Source organism: Rhinatrema bivittatum, chromosome 4, assembly GCF_901001135.1.
Source record: "Rhinatrema bivittatum chromosome 4, aRhiBiv1.1, whole genome shotgun sequence".
NCBI lineage: Eukaryota > Metazoa > Chordata > Amphibia > Gymnophiona > Rhinatrematidae > Rhinatrema > Rhinatrema bivittatum.
Window position 1 is genome coordinate 211378563 of NC_042618.1, and position 19944 is coordinate 211398506.

General features: G+C 45.6%; 1 protein-coding gene across 1 annotated transcript in view; it reads left to right on the forward strand.

Moving 5' to 3' along the window:
- Positions 1 to 288: 288 nt before the first annotated feature.
- APEH (acylaminoacyl-peptide hydrolase) overlaps positions 289 to 19944 on the forward strand; it is a 169492-nt gene continuing 149836 nt past the window's right edge. Inside the window, exons 1-2 of the mRNA XM_029599657.1 lie at positions 289 to 435; positions 589 to 652. Coding sequence (XP_029455517.1) covers positions 428 to 435; positions 589 to 652 — 72 coding nt within the window. The 5' untranslated portion in view covers positions 289 to 427. The remainder of the gene's footprint in view (positions 436 to 588; positions 653 to 19944) is intronic.

The window sequence follows — 19944 nt, forward strand, 5'->3', positions numbered from 1 at the left end:
CACTTGCCTCTGACGTTCTGTCCCCCTCGGCCAGCTTCACGTCCTCCAGAATGAGCAAAACCTCTGTTCAAGCTCACTGAAGCTCCTCTCCCGCAGGAGCTGCTCTTTCTGCCACCTTGCCTCTTCCTTGTTCAGTTGCTGTCACCCGGGGTTCTCTCCAGGTCAGTCATTCTGCTCCGCTCAGCTTCCTCCACCCCCCTCCCCTACAGGAGCAGGCAAGGCTGATCTTCCCTGAGCAGTGGGATCACGTTGCTCAGTCATGTGCAAGCTGGGGGAAGGGCTCCAGGCCTCTTCATGTAGCAGAGCAACTGCCGGCTCGTCGTGGGGAGGCAGGGAGGGGGCGGGCTCTCGTGCTGAGGCGGGCTCTCCAGAAGCAGGCACTTCAGGCCCGCTTTCCCCGGAGCTAGCTAGCGTCTTCTCGGGGCGGATGGCGAGGCAAGTCAAGATGGGGAGGGGGGGGGGGGGGTAACCTCCGGGTCAGGACCCGGCTGGGAAGCAGGGGCTGTTCCCTTGCGCCCTTTTTTTTGGGCATGCTGCCGGTATAAGCTGGCTTGCTTGTTATTCATATATTTTTTTTTTTTTTTATAGAGCTCTGCAGGGAGTGCCGTCTCTTCAGGAGTGGGATGTCGCAACAAGGCAAGCAGTTAATCCGGTTAGTAAATTAGAATACCATTAAAACAGTACCTCAAGCAAGACTACAGACTCCCTCTGCTCACTGGGCTCAAATGGCGCCAAGCGCCCTCTGCTGGCCCGTATTCAAACCAAGGAGCAGTCGTGGCCCACGCTCATAGGTCTGAACAGAACCCGACGTCACACTGTTCACCTCCCCCTTGCCTCAGCTCCCTTTCTCGCAGATTCCATCTAAGTTATACTCGCAGCATCAGACCTGCTGACGCCTGTTCCTTGTTAAACTAGCTCCTGTAGTATTATGAATGCAATGTACTCTGCCCCACATAAACGTTTTCGGCCAAGTGCGTTAAAAATGTATCTAAATAACTCTAAAGTAGCTCCTCCTTGCATGTATACTAACACCAGCTGTTCCAAGCAGCAATCATGTATGTACTTTCAGCTAAGGGGGTGCTAGGCAAGAACTATACACTGCACTACTTAAATAATCCATTCTTAGGTTTCCATATTTTCCTACTCCTTGCAAAGCTAACATTTGCCAGTCTCTTTACCATTCTGGGCAGGTGCAATTTAATATAGCTCCAGGCTTCTACTTCCCCTGCAGCCTGTTCTAGCTTAAGCAGCATTTTGGACAATTTCTTACAAAATGACAGCTGGTCCCACCTGTTTCCTAAGGTTGCTAACATGCCTTTCTTACTGCCAGGCCTGGCTTTTTACGCTGCGTCAGTGTAGACGTGTACCTCTACCATGTGGCAAGAAATATGGTAGGCTTTGCCTCAGTCTGTCCCTCTGCCACGGAACTGGTGGCAAATCAATCAGCGGCCACACTGATGTACACATATTGACCGAGGGTTCAGAGGGCCAAGGCATGATAGCGTCATCTAAAAGAAGACTATTATGGATATTTCACAAACACAACCGAAATCTTTCTATATAAAACTAGGAGACAGCGCCGTTCCATTCTGCACCGGGCACCCGCCTGCAGCTGCTTACATTGGGCGCTGTTAGGCACAAGAAGCACGTGCGTCAAACCCTGACTCCACCCACTCGCGGAAGTACCCCTAGCAGCCCGCATGCAAGGAAAGGCCGCGAGCGCTCCGGGCCAACTTCAGTCTCGTGACTCGTGCCGGTGAAAAGCGACAGTCGCAGGCTCGCAAGCCCACCCACTCCGGCTTACAGGAAGATGGCGGGGCAGGGAGAGAGGCGGTGCGCGGCTATTCATCCGCGGTCAGGCTGGGGAACGCTCTCGGGCCCGTCCGTTACTGCTCTGACTGGACGAAGGAAGCAGCGACGGGGTTGCGGTTATAGAGAGACTCTGAGCCACGCCCCCCAGGTGCCAGTAGGGTTCATTTACCACCCCTCTTTCTGCGCACTTTAACTACTTTTTTTTTTTTTTTTTTTCCTCTCCCCCACATACGCATGCAGCATCGTCTCGTGGATTACTTGCTCGCTCTTTACTCAAGTTTTGCCTGAGCTTTAAGGGCATAAATAGTGGGTGCCCTGTGTAGTGTCATGTGCACTACTTGCTGGAAATTAAAAAGGGGTTGTAGCCCAAAAGCATCCAAAAAAGTGAGGAAATGAGGTCTAAAGAAGTTATAAAGGCATGACGGAGGGAAGTTTAAGTGACTCTTTGGGTGCAATCTCCCTGCTCTCCCTCCCGAGGGTGCCTGTGGGCACTGCAGGTCATGCTTATGAGGACATACATGGAGACAAAGGTATCTTGGAGTATATAGCCCAGAATTGGTCCAAAACTCAAACATTTTTTCTGCACTGTGATTGAAAGAATAGCCCAACTGAACATAAATTAGATTAATCTACTCCCTTAGCAATCTTAAATAGCTAACAACACATAATATAAAGATGCAGTCTAGCAGTGAGATGGGGCTATCCAGTGTATTGTGCCACATTTATTATCTTTCAATTGGTGAGAGATTGCATGTTAGCGATTGGGGGAGGCCAGAGTAGCAGATCTGGAATAGCGGAGGCAGACAGGTATATAGAGGAGATCTTCAAGGAATAGTGAATGAGTGCCTAGTTAAATGGCAGTCATTTGATGAAGTGGAGGTGACAGAAACTGAAGAGGTAATGGGTCAGGTGAAAGATTCTTTCTGCTCCCTTGACCCATGCCCTTTCTCGATTTTGTATATTTTAAGAGAGGAGTTTCAGGGATTATAATGACCTTGGTCAGTTCATCTCTTATGGATGGGAATGTGCTGTTGGTTTTAAAACAGGCAGCTTTACACCCAGTTTACAAAAATGGGAATTTGCCATCATATCTCCTTTCAGGTTATTGACCAATTTCAAATATAATGACCCTGGGCACAAATCTAGAAATGGGATCTATTCTCAGTTCTCTGATTTTTTTTATCATCAAATCAGATATTACATCCATGTCAGTGTGGATTTAGACAAAGGCTCGCTCGCGCCCATGTTATGGGCAGTGATTCCGGACGGGCCCGGATCGCCTCCTCTTATTTGCTTCTGGAAATGGCAAGGGTGGAGAGGTTAATGCACTCTTCCTTGACGAATCATCAGCATTTGAATATGGTCTCCCACTCTGCTTTGTTGACAAGGCTAAAATCAATCGGAATAGGTGGGACTTTTCTTGCTTGGTTTTGTTCATATTTAGATGCAAGAAAAGGTTTGTATTGCTGTGGGGTTCCTCAAGGTTTGTGCTTGCTGTGGCACTATTTAATGTTTATCTAAGGCCGTTATTCTCTTTTAGATACGCATGGTATTAATTTTAGAATGTATGGTGGTGATTTGCAGTTACTCTTTCCATTGAAAGGTGATCTTACTGCAATTTTAGCTAATATTTCCGAAATGTTCAAGTGATAAACGATTGGATGAGAGAAAATCATCTTATTTTGAACATACAGAAGACAGAAGCACTTTGTTTCTCATGTGACCCTAACTGGTTGGTTAAACACAATATGTTTGGTCCTATTATGGGAACAGTTCAACAGTTGTCTGTTGCCTTGTCAACAGTTGTCTCCTCCTCCTCATATATGCATTACCTTATACTATATCATTACCATTGTATTATATTTCAATATGTATTTCTAAAAAAGTATGTATCTCTTTTAAAAATGTAAACCGTTGTGATGGCATGTCTGAACGATGGTATAGAAAAATTGATAAAATAAATAACTTAAGGAGACTGTTTGTAATTTGGGTGGTGTTTTTGATAGCAGATTTAATTTAAGGCACACATTCATTATGTTTTAAAAATTTTTTTTTTTTTTACCTTTGGTTAAAGCATTTAAAGTAAATTATGGATATAAATGATTTTCAGACCATGGTGCAAACATTTGTGCTGTCTACTGTAGATTTCTGTAATTCCCTTTTGGTTAGACTCCCTGCCATCTCTTTTAAGGCAGCCAGACTCATGATAGTGGGGCAACAATGGGAGTATGTTTCCCTCCTATTACAGAAACTTCATAGGCTTCCTGTTAAATATCGTATTGAGTTTAAGGCCCTACTTTTGATATATAACGTTTTGAAATTGGAAGGTCCCTCCTATTTGGCTGATCTCCTGAAGTCTTAAATGTCTGGTCTTACATTGCGCTCGGCTGATAAACATTTATTAGTAATTCCTACAGCAAAGGCAGCATGATTGCAGGTAACATGAGCTAGATCCTTTTCAGTGACAGGGCCCAAATTATGGAATTTTCTGCTTATATCTCTTTGGGCAATTAACGACATTAGAATCTTCAGGAAACAAAGCAAGTTTTTACAGGCCTTTGAATGATAGTGCTGTTTATAGCAATGAGGATGCTAATTTTATTATTTTGATATGAATGTATGTTTTAAATATTTTGATTGTACTTTATTTTTGTTTACTAAGATTTTATTTTTATTGTAATTCACTTCGCACGAGTTATTGTTATAAGAGGAATAAATGCACTTCAAATAAATGAATGTTTACATGCATTGATGCCATCTCAATAGGAAACCCTGCATAAAAACCAAAAAGACACTTGGAACCCATATGGCATTAGGACTATTGTAATGCATATTGGGTGTGGGCTTGGTTCTCAGAAAGCCAGGAGTAAACAAAATTACAATGCAGTAAACCTCCCATACCAAAACAGCACTATCTGTCAGCAAGCATTTATAACCCTATGGAAAGGTGACTCTCATTCGGAGTCCCTGAAACACCAATATGCCTCCTATTAGGAAAATGGAACAAATCAAGCTTCTAAAGACACCACTCCCTCTCCTCCCCAAAGAGAGTGCGCACACACAAATGTTCCACTCCCTCTCCTCCACACGCGCGCGCACACACACGCTGGTTCCACTCCCTCTCCTTCACACATACACGCATACACATGCTGGTTGCACTCCTCCTCCACACACACGCACGTGCTGGTTCCTAACCTCGTCCACATGCAGGCTAGTTCCTCACTTGTCCACACGCACGCAGCCTGGTTTCTCGCCCTCTCATCCATGCCCCTGCGGGCTGGTTCCTCGCCCTCTCCTCCACACACACGCAGGCTGGTTCCTCGCCCTCTCCTGCGCGCGCACACGGCTGGTTCCACCCCCTCTCCTACACACACAAACACACACGCAGGCTGGTTCCTGAACATACCCAGATCAGTCCAGACAAGCGGGTTTTATTCATCCCTACCAGCAGGTGGAGGTAGAGGACAAAACTTTGGGCACTGCCACATAAACGAGAATGCCACCTCCAGTTCCTCAGTCTTTCTCTACCTCCAGCAGTCCTGACTGACTGGATATATTGAGGAAAATTGCTCCCCGAGGTGACAGGCTCCTGCAGAAGGGTCGTCCTTCGGGTTGAGCTGGACGAACGGGGGGTGGATACCACTGGCCAGCTTCAGCCTGCTTCCCCGGGACCACTGACAGCCAGTGGTCTGGTTTCCTCGGTGGGATCGAAGCCCCTCCACCAGCCCAGGAGCAGGGAAGTACCCTTAGTTTTGTTTGGGGTTTGCTTTCCTGTGTGTCTGGTCCTTCAAGACTTTGTGTAAAAAGAAAAAAAAAGTCATCGGCAGCTGTCTGCTTTGCAACAGCAGACGCTAACGAGCAGTCTGAGCTGTCTAGCAGGCAGGCACCTCGGTGGGATCGGCGGGGGCAGGCCGGACAGTAAGTGGGCGGATCGGGGGATTATTTGGAGGAGGGTGGTCCTGGTTGCAGCAGATTACTCCGGTGGGGGCTGCCTGCTCTACCGCTCAAGCTGTGCGGTTTTCAGCAATGGCAGAGGCCTGTTCTGCGCGCCGGCGGGAATTTCTTGGAGCAGTGTGCCCTCTTCAGTGTTTGACAGCGGCCGCGTGGTGCCCCCCCCTCGCGATCTGGGCCGCGTGGAAGCACGGCAGGCATAGGATTTGCCTGGTGGTGTTTACTTTTGCATTTATTTTGTGCTGGGTGAGCTGCTATGATGGACAGGCAGCCCAGGGAGACCTGCAGAGCCTATGGCAGCCTGTCAGTCTGCCTGAATGACCACCTCCTCTGCATGGCGTGTGCTGGAGGGGGGGGGGGTCTGAAAGCATTCAAAGCCTTGGGGGCATCCGCGGACCTCGCCGGTGGCGCTTGGGTCACAGGAGGGAGTGGCTATGGCTGCAGAAGCGGAGCCGGATAGGGGGGTTTCTCCCTGGGGTTCTGGGGGGGTCCCCGCCGCTCCTGTCTCCCATGGTTTGACAGAGGGACAAAGGTCCGGATGCCTCGGGTCCTAGCAGCCCCAAGCGCCCTTCGGGGGCGGGGGGGTTCACGGAAGGGGTTAATCCGGTTCTGGATGGCCTACGGAGACCTCCCAGTGCTTTCTCAATTCTGAAGAAGACCCAGAAGCTGATCAACCGAGAATGGGATTCCTCCAACTTGGGTCTGTGAGTTGGTAGGGCAATGTCAAACTTTATCTGCTTCTGCAGGACCATTTGAATGTTCTCAGGGTCCCGAAGGTGATGTAGCAGTTTCAGTGGTCACTAAGAAAACCACTCTCCCAGTTGCTGGAACTTCCGCTCTGAAGGATGTTCAGGATCAGAAGTTGGAAGTGCATCTCAAGCGAGCTTTTGAGGTCCTGGGACTCGGACTGCGAGCGGCGGTATGTGCAAGTCTGCAGCGGGCCTGTTTGTGTTGGATCCAGAAGTCGCAGGAGCAGTCTGCCTCTGGGACTCTTTCCCCAGTCCAGGCGGCCCGCCTGGAGGTCGGGGTCGCGTATGGCACGGACGCCTTGTATGACCTGGTGAGAACCATGGCCCTTGCTATGGTGGTGGTGGCAGGGCCGCCATCAGGGCAGTATTCTTGGGCCTGCAGTATGGGGCCCCAGGATCTACTGCCACATATGGGGGCCCGCAGCCGCCAGGCGCGCTTGGGGGATGTATTAGTTCATGGCAAAGAGGCCCACTCTTCACAGCACAGAAGGAACTACTGGAGGTGGAGAACACTTCAAAATTCTATAGGTGGTCATGGTGTTGACTATGAGATTCAAAGAAATTTGTCGAAGGAAGCCGATAAGTTTATAGCTCTTTTAGAAAGACTTCTGGATGTCACATTGCATCTGGCTTCAAGAAACATGGCGTTCAGAGGAAGTTCTCAAAGAATTGGAGAAATCCATAATGGCAATTTTTTGGGAACTTTGGAAATCTTGGCAAGATATGATAATTTACTGAGAGAGCATTTGGAAAAAGTCAAAGCTAGTCAGGAAAAGGGAAAGAAACTTTCAGCTCATTATCTGTCTTGGGCCACTCAAAACGAATTCATTAATATTTGTGGAAAACATGTCCTGAATTCTATATTGTCAGAAAGGAAAGAAGCAATATACTTTTCAATAATATGTGATTCTACACCTGATTCTTCACATACGGAACAGAATGCAATCGTTTTACGATACGTTTACAGAAAGCCCCAAGACGGAAAATGGAACATTCGGGAAAGATTCATTGAATTTTTTGATTTTTTTCAGAATACTGGAAAAGAAATTGCAGACATGATCATGTTTAGGTTGAATGAACATGCCATTGACCTTAAAGACTGCAGAGGACAGGGATATGACAATGGTGCCAACATGTCTGGCAGAATTAAAGGTGTAAGAGCCAAAATCCAGGAGACATACCCAACAGCTATTTTTTGTCCCTGTGCTGCACATTCTTTAAACCTTGTGGGAGTGCATGCAGCCGCAAGCTGCCCTGAAATGAAGACCTTTTTTGGAAGTGTTAACAGGTTATATGTTCTGTTCAGTAGCAGCCCTGCAAGATGGAACACATTGATTGAAGAAGTTGGAAGGTCCCTGCATGGTTTAAGTGACACTTGGTGGAGTTCAAGAATAGAGGCTGTACGTCCAATTGCGCAGAATCTGCCAAGCATTTTAAAGGCTCTGGAAAAAGTTCTTGCATCCAGAAAACTCATAAATGATGCGCATTCAGATGCCCAAGGTCTATATGACTATTTTTTATCCTTTCGGGCAGTGGTTTTAGCAACATTCTGGGTAAAAGTGCTTACCAGCTTCGAGGAGAGAAACAAAATACTTCAATCAAGGTCTATTTCTATGGAAATTGGTGTCGCTAACATTAAAGCTCTCTCTGAAGAGATGAAACTGCTTCGAGAAAAGTGGCCTGTTTTACTTTCTGAAGCTAAAGCTGTGGCAGATTGCATGGAGATGCCCAAAGAACTACTGAACCCTCAACAATTGCGGCAAATAAAGTCAAGGCATCATGATGCAATAGATCCTGAAGATCATTTTAAAGCTAATGTCTTCCTTGTGGCAATGGACACAATAATTTCTGACCTTCATCAACGCTTCCAGTCTATGGAGGAAGTCTGCAAGCTATTTTCTCCAATCTTAAAAGTGAGAACAATGAGTGAAGAAGATCTGATGGCATCCACTGAGGAATTGATCTCAGCATACCCTGAAGATTTTACATCATCTTTACTCAGTGAGCTGCAACATCTTCGGAAAGTGTACGAAGCTACATTTCCAGAAGACATGGGTCCCTTAGATTTGCTTAACTCAATCTACAAACTAGAGCTTCAAGGAATATTCGGAGAGGTGTGTATTGCTCTTCGGATTTTCACCACCCTCCCACTTTCAGTGGCGGAAGGAGAGAGGGCATTTAGCAAACTTTCATCAATCAAGAACTATCTGCGTTCTACAATGAGTGAACAACGTCTAAACGGCCTGGCAATTCTCTCTATTGAGCATGAGCTTGCCAGACAACTCAGTTACAAAGACTTAATTAAAGATTTTGCAAATCAGAAAGTAAGAAGACTGATTGCTTCATAAACCTGAATTTGCTGTTATTTCCACTATGAGTCGAGATGGACACAATTCAGTACTCACACTGAACTGCTTTATTGGATAGAACCCACTGGATTTCTCAGATACTGTGCATTTATCTAAGTGATTTGAGTTTGTTGACTTGTTTTTATTTTTTTACACCTATGGTGGAGTTTACACATAGGCATAAACATTGTTGCATATACTTTATCCATTGAATGCTTGTGGCCCAGACATTTTGGCTGTATGGGGCCTCAAAATTCCTGATGGCGGCCCTGGGTGGTGGTGGCAGCCAGACGACACTTGTGGCTCCACAACTGGTCAGCGGACCTGTCGTCAAAATCACAGCTCTGTAATCTGCCTTTTCAGGGGAAACTGCTTTTGGTGCAGACCTCGATTGTCTGATGAAGTCGCTGGGAGAGATGAAGGGCAATAGGCTGCCAGAGGATCGAAAGTCTGGCTGGAAACCTTTCTCCTCTCGGCCTCGCGTCAGACGAGGTCCTCGGGGGGGGCCTCGGCCCCAAGACAGTCCTCGCACAGGCAACAGTCCTTTCGGGGGTCTGGAAGGTCTTCTAGAGGTGGATCCACCCAGGGAGCGGATGGCAATAAGTCCTCACAATGAGATCCGGCAGGTCCACTCCTTGTCTCTGGTAATCTGGGGCAGGCTGGCCCGGTTCTACGGGGAGTGGACCAAGATCACTTCTGACCGATGGTCTTGAGTGTGGTGAGAGACAGCTATGCTTTAGAATTTTCTCGCCATTGTCTTTCCCAAAGCAAGCGGGCAGCAGTCCAGGAAACGCTTCAGCGGTTGTTAAGTCTGGAGGAGGTTGTACCGGTGCCAGTGTCCGAACAGGGTTAAGGCAGATATTCCATCTATTTTGTGGTGCCCAAGAAGGAAGGCACGTTTTGACCTATCTTAGACCTAAAGAAAATCAACCAGAGTTTGAAGGTGCCACATTTTCGGATGGAGACGTTGCGCACCGTAATTGCGGCGGTACGGGGAGGAGAGTTTTTGGCGTCTCTGGATCTCACCGAGGCTTATCTTCACATCACCATCCATCAGGAACATCAGAAATTCCTTAGATTCATGGTTCTGGGGCAGCACTATCAGTTTCAAACGCTTCCTTTCGGGCTGGCTACCGCCCCGCGAACCTTTACAAAGGTGATGGTGGTAGTGGCGGTGGCTCTCAACAGGAGGGATTTCTGGTGCACCCGTACTTGGACTGGCTGATCCCGGCGAAGTCACTGGAGGAATGTGTGCGATCCGAGGACAGAGTTCAGTCACTCCTGGAATCTCTGGGCTGGGTAATCCAATGTGCAGAAGAGTCACCTGGTCCCCTACCGTTCCCTCGAATACTTGGGAGTACATTTCGACACCCAGTGGAGCAGAGTGTTTCTTACAGATGAAAGGGTGAACAAAATTCAGGGGCAGGTAGTGCATCTGCTTCGTCTACAGGTACCAAAGGTCTGGGATTATTTACAGGTCCTGGGCTAGATGGCATCCACGTTGGAACTGGTGCCCTGGGTGTTTGCCCATTTGAGGCCCCTGCAGAGAGCCTTGTTGTCCCGTTGGAATCCTCTGTTGCAACAATATTTCCTGCCCCTGTCTCTGACAGAACCGGCCAGATCCAGTCTGGCCTGGTGGATGATGCGGAGCAATCTAGAGAAGGGATGCCTCTCGAGGTCCCGGATTGGGTGGTGGTCACCACAGATGCAAATCTTCGGAGCTGGGGGGCGGTTTGTCTGGGCAAGTCTGCTCAGGGCCTTTGGTCGACGTCGGAGTAGGCATGGTCCATCAATTGACTGGAGACTAGAGCAGTGCGCAGAGCTCTGGAGCAGTTTCTAGCCTTGGTCCGCGATCGGATGGTGCGAGTTTTTTCGGACAACTCGACCACATGGCGTACATCAACCACCAGGGAGGAACCAAGAGTCCCAGAATAGCGCAGGAAGCTCAGCTGTTGTTTGAGTGGGCAGAGCTTCATCTCGAAGGAATCGCCGCCTCCCACCTCGCAGGAGTCGACAACGTCCAAGCGAATTACATCAGCCGGCAGCAGTTGGATCCGGGGGAGTGGGAGCTCCTCTGCGAGCGGTGGGAAACCCCGCAATTCGATCTCATGGCAACGAGTCTCCATACCAAGATGCAAAGGTTCTTCAGTCATCAGAGAGAGTCCGGTGTGGTGGGGCTCGATGCCCTGGTATGTCCATGGCCAACTGGGGTCCTCCTTTGTCTTCCCTCTATGGCTGCTGATAGCGAAGGTACTCAGGCAGGTAGAGGGTCACGTGGGGTTGGTGGTAATGGTGGTTCCAGAGTGGCCTCACCGACCGTGGTTCACGGATCTCGTGCGTCTGGCAGTGGACAGACCACTGCGCCTGACCCACCTACCGGATCACCTTCGTCAGGGTCCTATATTTTCAGATCAGGAGGATCGCTTCTGTCTCACAGCCTGGCTTTTGAGAAGAGGCAATTGCTTGTGAGGGGGTATTCGGAACCAGTAATTACCACTCTTCTCCAAGTGAGACGCCCTTCTACTTCTTTAGCCTATTCCAGGGTATGGAAGGTGTTTGAGACCTGGTGTGGACAGCAGGGATTGGACCCTCTTCAGGTTTCGGTGTCTCATATTTTATCTTTTTTGCAGGTGGGTTTATCCAAAGGATTAGCCCATAGTTCTCTTCGAGTCCAGGTTTCCGCTTTGGGCTGTCTCAGAGGGAGAGTCCAGGGGAAGGCCTTGGCTTCCCATCTGGATGTGGTACGTTTTCTACGGAGAGTCAAGCATCTCCGTAGAAAACGTCCACCTTTGCATCGCATTTGTTCAGAATGGAGCCTCAATCTTGTGTTATGGGTCCTTTGCAAGGAGCCTTTGAGTCGGGCATCTTTGAAGGTCCTTACTCTGAAGACGGTCTTATTGGTAGCTATCTGTTTGGCTAGAAGGATTTCGGAATTGCAGGCACTTTTGTGCCATGATCTGTTTCTCCGGATATCGTCTGATAAGGTGTCCTTGCGAACGGTACCTTCCTTTCTTCCTAAGGTGGTGTCGGTTTTTCATGAAAACCAATCAGTGGAATTGCCCGCGTTTCCGGATTGGGCTCGGGATCCCTCGATGGGAAGAGAGCTTCATCTTTTGGATGCGAGATGTGTGGTATACATTACTTGAAGGTCACTAATGCTTTTCGTCGTTCTATCACTTGTTCGTCCTGTTCGGGGAGCAAAAAAGGGTGATAAGGCATCTAAGGCTTCTTTGACTTGTTGGTTGAAAGAGACAGTCTCTGCAGCTTATGTATCAAAAGGAAGAGCGATTCCAGTGAGTCATAGAGCACATTCGACTCGAGCTCAAGCGACATCTTGGGCTGCGTGTTAGCTGGTGTCTCCCCAGGAGATCTGTAGAGCTGCAGTGTGGTCTTCATTGCACACTTTTACCAAGCATTACCATTTGGATGTGCGGGCCCCCGGAGACGGCCCCTTTTGGGGAGAGTGTTCTTCGAGCGGGTCTTTCGGGTTCCCGCCCAGTGTAAGAGGGCTTTGGTACATTCCGCTTGTCTGGACTGATCTCGGTATGTTCAGGAAAGGAAAATTGGTTCTTACCTGCTAATTTTCATTCCTGTAATACCACAGATTAGTCCAGAGGCCCACCCTGAGGATCTCTGCTGAAAGACTGCTTGGTATACTGCTGTATTTATTTGCAAAGCAGATTTGCCATTTTTTGGCTCCGATTTTATCGGTTTAACGTTTCTGAATTGTTATCTAGTTGGTCAGAGGTATCCATGTTTGGAGCCTCGTTCGCTCTTTATTTTTACTTATCTTGGCTTGGGTATCTATTTAATACTGAGGGACTGCAGGTGGCACTCTCATATGTGGCAGTGCCCAAAGTTTTGTTCTCTACTTCCATCTGCTGGTAGGGATGAATAAAACCCGCTTGTCTGGACTGATCCGTGTTATTACAAGAATGAAAATTAGCAGGTAAGAATCAATTTTCCTTTCCATTCCCTCTCCTACACGGGCGCACACAAACACACACACACACAGGCTGATTCCATTCCCTCTCCTACACGCGCGCGCACACACACACACACAGGCTGGTTCCATTCCCTCTCCTACACGCGCGCACACAAACACACACACACACAGGCTGGTTACATTCCCTCTCCTACACACGCACGCACGCACACAGGCTGGTTCCAGCTGGCTCGCCTGAGGTGCTCGTATGGATTCAATTTTTGGATTAGAAGGGAATAGGAGCTGCTGCTCCCCCTTTAAACTCAGTGCCCAGGGGCATTACCTCCTCCCTTGCTACGCCACTGGCAAGAGCAAAGTTGTCTGAAAGGAGAGCATCACCCTGACGTAGTTGGAAATTTTCCTATAGCTAAGGCCTACCCACCAGTAATGCAGATTCTTCTTGCAGTGAGGATATATCTCTGGGGGCATTTGCCTAGGAGGAAAGGGTTATGATGACCATTGCAGTTAGCAATTCAATCATTAAGACCATAGATGTCTGGTAGGCATGAGGATCACTTGGTAATTTTGCTGCTTAAGGTAAAATTATTTATTTTATTTATATGTGGTGGACTTCATACAGTGCCTAGATAAGATTTTAGACAGTGCTGTGGAGGAGTTGGCTGTTGTGTTACACATGGTCACCAATGACAGGAAGGTATGGGAGGGAAGTTCTGGAAGCCAAGTTTAGGCTTTTAGGTATAAAGTTGAAACCCGAATTTCCAGGATTGCATTCTTAGTACTTCCTGTTACACACACAGGGTCCCAGAGGCAGTGAGAGCTCCAGAGTCTCAATTCATGAATGAGGCAATTGTGCAGGAAGAAGGCTTTAGATTTATTTATTTTATTTGAGAAACTTACGGTATATTCTGCATATTCCATAGATCATAGCAGATTTCACATAGACCCTCATAAAATTATTCAAAACAAGATCAAATATAAAGCATCACAAAATTCTTAAATTGTATAAAAATGAGACAAAACAATACAGAAATAAAATATCAAATGTAAAAAGAAAAGATAGTTATAAATATTATAAAACAATTTAAATGAAAAGGGTACTGTTTGCAAAGTAAAAATGTCAATAAAACATAAGCCTATTCGGGAAGGATGGATTCCATTTTAACAAGAGTGGAACCCAACTGCTGGCACAAGTGTCTAAAAAGGAGGAGATAGAGCGGCTTTTAATCTAGAACTTGGGGGAACACCAGCAGTCGCTCAGAGGTGCATGGTTTAGCATGAGTTGCATTCATAATTATGGGAAGGTTGTGATACAGGCAAAAATAGCCTATTTAACATTCAGAGAGAAATTATTCTAACTGCTCATTTCAACTGCTAGGTAGATTGTGAATACAATGAAAATGTATGTATGTAAATACAAAAATAAAAAAATATGATTGGAGAGTTGGCATGGTTTGACACTGAACAAAGATGTAGATATAATAGGCATCTCAGAAAACTGGTGAAAGGAGGATAGCCTATGGACACCTGTGATACCAGGGTACAAATTATTTCTGAATGATAAGCCAGGTCTAATTGGTGAAGGAGTGGTACTCTGTTATGGTGCTTCACTGCTTCTCTCCATCTGCCTGTAGTGGCATTATTTGTTGCAAAAGTTGGTTGCCAAGCAAGAACATAAGAAATTGCCATGCTGGGTCAGACCAAGGGTCCATCAAGCCCAGCATCCTGTTTCCAACAGAGGCCAAACCAGGCCACAAGAACCTGGCAATTACCCAAACACTAAGAAGATCCCATGCTACTGATGCAATTAATAGCAGTGGCTATTCCCTAAGTAAACTTGATTAATAGCCGTTAATAGACTTCTCCTCCAAGAACTCTTCCAAACCTTTTTTGAACCCAGCTACACTAACTGCACTAACCACATCCTCTGGCAACAAATTCCAGAGCTTAATTGTGCATTGAGTTAAAAAGAACTTTCTCCAATTAGTCTTAAATATGCTACTTGCTAACTTCATGAAATGCCCCCTAGTCCTTCTATTATTCGAAAGTGTAAATAACCGAGTCGCATCTACTCGTTCAAGACCTCTCATGATCTTAAAGACCTCTATCATATCCCCCCCTCAACCGTCTCTTCTCCAAGCTGAACAGCCCTAACCTCTTCAGCCTTCCCTCATAGGGGAGCTGTTCCATCCCCTTTATCATTTTGGTTGCCCTTCTCTGTACCTTCTCCATCGCAACTATATCTTTTTTGAGATGCGGCGACCAGCATTGTACACAGTATTCAAGGTGTGGTCTCACCATGGAGCGATATAGAGGCATTATGACATTTTCTGTTTTATTAACCATTCCCTTCCTAATAATTCTAACATTCTGTTTTGCTTTTTTGATGGCTGCAGCACACTGAGCCGATGATTTTAAAGTATTATCCACTATGATGCCTAGATCTTTTTCCAGGGTGGTAGCTCCTAATATGGAACCTAACATCGTAACTACAGCAAGGGTTATTTTTCACTATATGCAACACCTTGAACTTGTCCACATTAAATTTCATCTGCCATTTGGATGCCCAATCTTCCAGTCTTGCAAGGTCCTCCTGTAATGTATCACAGTCCGCTTGTGATTTAACTACTCTGAATAATTTTGTATCATCCGCAAATTTGATAACTTCACTCACTTTCCAGATCATTTATATATATATATTGAAAAGCACCGGTCCAAGTACAGATCACTGAGGCACTCTACTGTTTACCCTTTGCCACTGAGAAAATTGACCATTTAATCCTACTCTCTGTTTCCTGTCTTTTAAGCAGTTTGTAATCCACGAAAGGACATCGCCTCCTAACCCATGACTTTTTAGTTTTCGTAGAAGCTTCTCATGAGGGACTTTGTCAAATGCCTTCTGAAAATCCAAATACACTACATCTACCGGTTCACCTTTATCCATATGTTTATTAACCCCTTCAAAAAAATGAAGCAGATTTGTTAGGCAAGACTTCCCTTGGGTAAATCCATGTTGACTGTGTTCCATTAAACCATGTCTTTCTATATGCTCTACGATTCTGATCTTGAGAATAGTTTCCACTATTTTTCCCGGCACTGAAGTCAGGCTCACTGGTCTATAGTTACCCGGATCGCCCCTGGAGCCTTTTTTAAATATTTGGGGTTACATTGGCCACCCTCCAGTCTTCAGGTACAATGGATGATTTTAATGATAGGTTACAAATTTTAACTAATAGGTCAGAAATTTCATTTTTGAGTTCCTTCAGTACCCTAGGATGCATACCATCCAGTCCAGGTGATTTGCTACTCTTTAGTTTGTCAATCTGGCCTACTACATCTTCCAGGTTCACAGTGATTTTGTTCAGTTCATCTGACTCATCACCCCTGAAAACCATCTCTGGAACTGGTATCTCCCCAACATCCTCATTAGTAAACACAGAAGCAAAGAATTCATTTAGTCTTTCTGCAATGGCCTTATCTTCCCTAAGAGCCCCTTTAGCCCCTCTGTCATCTAATGGTCCAACCGACTCCCTCACAGGTTTCTTGCTTCGGATATATTTAAAAAAGTTTTTATAAGTTTTTGCCTCTGTGGCCAACTTCAATTCAAATTCTCTCTTTGCCTGTCTTATCAATGTTTTACACTTAACTTGACAATGCTTATGTTTTATCCTATTTTCTTCAGATGGATCCTTCTTCCAATTTTTGAAGGATATTTTTTTGGCTAAAATAACGTCTTTCACATCACCTTTTAACCATGACGGTAATCGTTTTGCCTTCTCTCCACCTTTCTTAATGTGTGGAATACATATGGACTGCGCCTCTAGGATTGTATTTTTAAACAATGTCCAAGCCTGTTGAACACTTTTAACCTTTGCAGCTGCACCTTTCAGTTTTTTTCCTATTTTCCTCATTTTATCAAAGTTTCCCTTTTGAAAGTTTAGTGTTAGAGCTGCAGATTTACTTTGTCCCCTTCCAGCTATTAGTTTAAATTTGATCATGTTATGATCACTGTTGCCAAGTGGCCCCACCACCGTTACCTCTCTCACCAAATCCTGCGTTCCACTAAGAATTAAATCTAAAATAGCTCCCTCTCTTGTTGGTTCCTGAACCAATTGCTCCATGAAGCAATCATTTATTACATCCAGGAACTTTGTTTCTAGCAAGTTCTGATGTTACATTTACCCAGTCAATATTGGGGTAATTGAAATCTCAGATAAACTGGTGCAGGTAAGAATATAAAGTTCCATTCAGAAATTAAAGTGATTTTATTATAAATCCAAGAAGTTACAGTTCATTCAATACGGCAACTCCATTCAAAGTGAAATGAGGTAACTTGAAGTCCCCCGACACGGTCTCGTGTTTCGCGGTGGCTGCATCGGGAGGGACCAGGGCATATTATAATCTACAATAAAATAACATCTATGAGAAATGGAACATAAGGGCTGCAAAATGGAACATAAGGGCTGCAAAACAGTGTGTACTTATAAGTAATTTCTGAATGGAACTTTATATTCTTACCTGCACCAGTTTATCTGAGTACTTGCTTATGTGCAAGGTTTGCTTCTGTGGACTATCGGTAATTGAAATCTCCCATTATTATTGCACTGCCAAATTGGTTTGCTTCCCTGATTTCTCTTAGCATTTCATCATCTGTCTGACCATTTTGTCCAGGTGGACAGGATCACTGTGCTACAGGGTCATCTCAATAAAGAAAATAACAGAACACCTCTGGTTGTTACTTATAGCACCCAGTTAAAACCACTGAAACATATCGTCAAAGATCTACAACCCATCCTGGACAATTATACCACCCTTTCACAGGCCATGAGAGGCAAGCCTATCTTGGCCTACTATCAGCCCTCCAACCTCAAAAGGATACCCACCAGCAACCACAAATTGCACAACGACGACACCAACTCAGAAACTGGACTCTGGCAGAAACCCATTAACTCAGACAACACCATCACTGGACCCAACAATATCAACTACAACATCCGGGGCTATTTCACCTGCTCTTCTTCCAGTGTACTATATGCCTTCTGCTGTCTACATAGGACAAACAAATCAATCCTTAAGGAAAATAATAAATGGACATGAATCTGACATTAGAAAAGACAGCATTTAGAAACCAGTTGGTGAGCTTTTCAACCTTCCAGAACATTCCCTATCTGACCTTAAGGTTACCATACTCCTAAAGAGGAACTTTAAAGGAACACTCCAGTGTGAAACTGCTGAATTGGAACTCATTATAAAAAAACAACTTAACAGCATTACCCTAGGTCTGAACAGAGACAGTGGCACTACAACTATCTATTAACTGTTCTTAGATCATTCTGTCTTTTCATACTTATCTCAGTTGCCAGTAGTCTAGACCAATGATTCTCAACCAGCATGTCACGACACACCAGTGTGTCGCCAAGCAGGGCAGGTGTGTGCGGCTTCCCAGTGTCTCGCTGGTCCGGTTGCGCTTCCCTCCCTTGTTTATCGCAGCGAGATGCACCAATTCTTCCACTAAAACTGTTGTCATTCTGTCCGGACAAGAATGGCAGTAATGTTAGTGGAAGCTGGTACCATCAGTGGTATTGCCCTTTCTTCTTCCCATCCCCATGGCCCAAAACAGGAATTGATATACAATGGGGCACGCAGGCAGAAGAGAAGACCATGCTGCATAAAGTAGCAGCAGAAGCGTAGGTCAGACCAAAATGAAGCACAGCCAGTGGTCAGTGATGGGAGAAAGAGCAGAGATAGCCTCAGCATCTATGGGATTCTTCATTCTTGAGCTGCAAGGGCTGGAGGAGGAGGAGGCTACTGCAGCTGCCATTTGTGGTGGTGGGGGGGGGGGGGGGTCCGTGAGTGAGAGCGAGGGAGAGAGCATGTGTGTGTGATTGACAGCATGTGTTTAAGTGAGAGACCGTGTGAGACAGAGACTGAATAAGGAGGTGACTGGTGTGTGTGTGAGGGAGAGAGAGATTGATTGGGGAAGTCACTGGTGTGTGAGAAACAGAGAATGACCATGAGGCGTAATTAGTATGTGTGTGCGAGTGACTGGTTGTGGGCCCTAAGGAACAGGACTGTGAGGCAGAGCTTCAGCAGCCACTGCTGCTTCTGGTGTTTGCAATTGGCCTGCAAGGGAAAGGAGTAGGAGAGTTGCTGGAGAGGGTAAGTAACGGTGGCTTTTTAAGTTTATTTTTCTTGATTGACTGCCATTTTAATTATTGGGTATTATGTGATGTATCCACTGTTTTAAAATAATGTATTGGTGTTTGGAGAATTTTTCATAATTTTTATGAGTTTTAATTGTTGGATGTTGTTCTGTATCAATCTTATATGTTGTGTTTTCTCAATAGGAAATGCATTAGTAGTAAATTACTGTCTTTTCATAAGGAGGGCTATTGTGTCTAGTAGTAGAGGGAGTTTGCTTTGCTGTTACTGAGAATACATCAGAACCAGAATATCTTTTTTTTTGCCTGGTGAATTGTATAGGGAATATTCTAGTTCTGCTTTGCACCTATTGTTGGGAGGTCAGGAGGGTTTCTGTGGATGCAGAATGTATGTTTACATTTAGCCCCGTGACGGTCATGTGTTCAGTGTTGTCAGGTGTGTCCTGACTGAAAAAACGTTGAGAACCACTGGTCTAGAATATTATGATCACTATTACCAAGTGGCCCAACAGTGGCTCTCAACCTTTTTTTCGGTCAGGACACACCTGATAGATGGTTCTCACATGCGTGACACACTGCTTATTACAATCTACAGCGTAAATAAAAAAAGAAGAAAAAGGCTTTGTATTACTTTTATTGTTAAGAATGAAATAAGAGAAAGATAAAGAGTACTCTCTCTGAACATAAATTATATAAATAGTAGACCTCCCATACCAGAACTGCACCAACTTCTAGCACTCAAACAGTAACCACTTTACCTAAGAAAAGGCAACTGAAAATTACACCAGACCTTAAGACACCAATACACCTCCTATTAGGAAAACGGACCAAGCCAAGCTGCTATAGAGCCCTACACAGAAACTACACGCCAGCAGAAAACTTCACCTGAATCACATGTGCTGACCCTCACTAACAAAGAATAAAGAGACTATAAAGCATAACTAGAAGCATGCAGACAAAAACTGAACTGGAAATCGCAA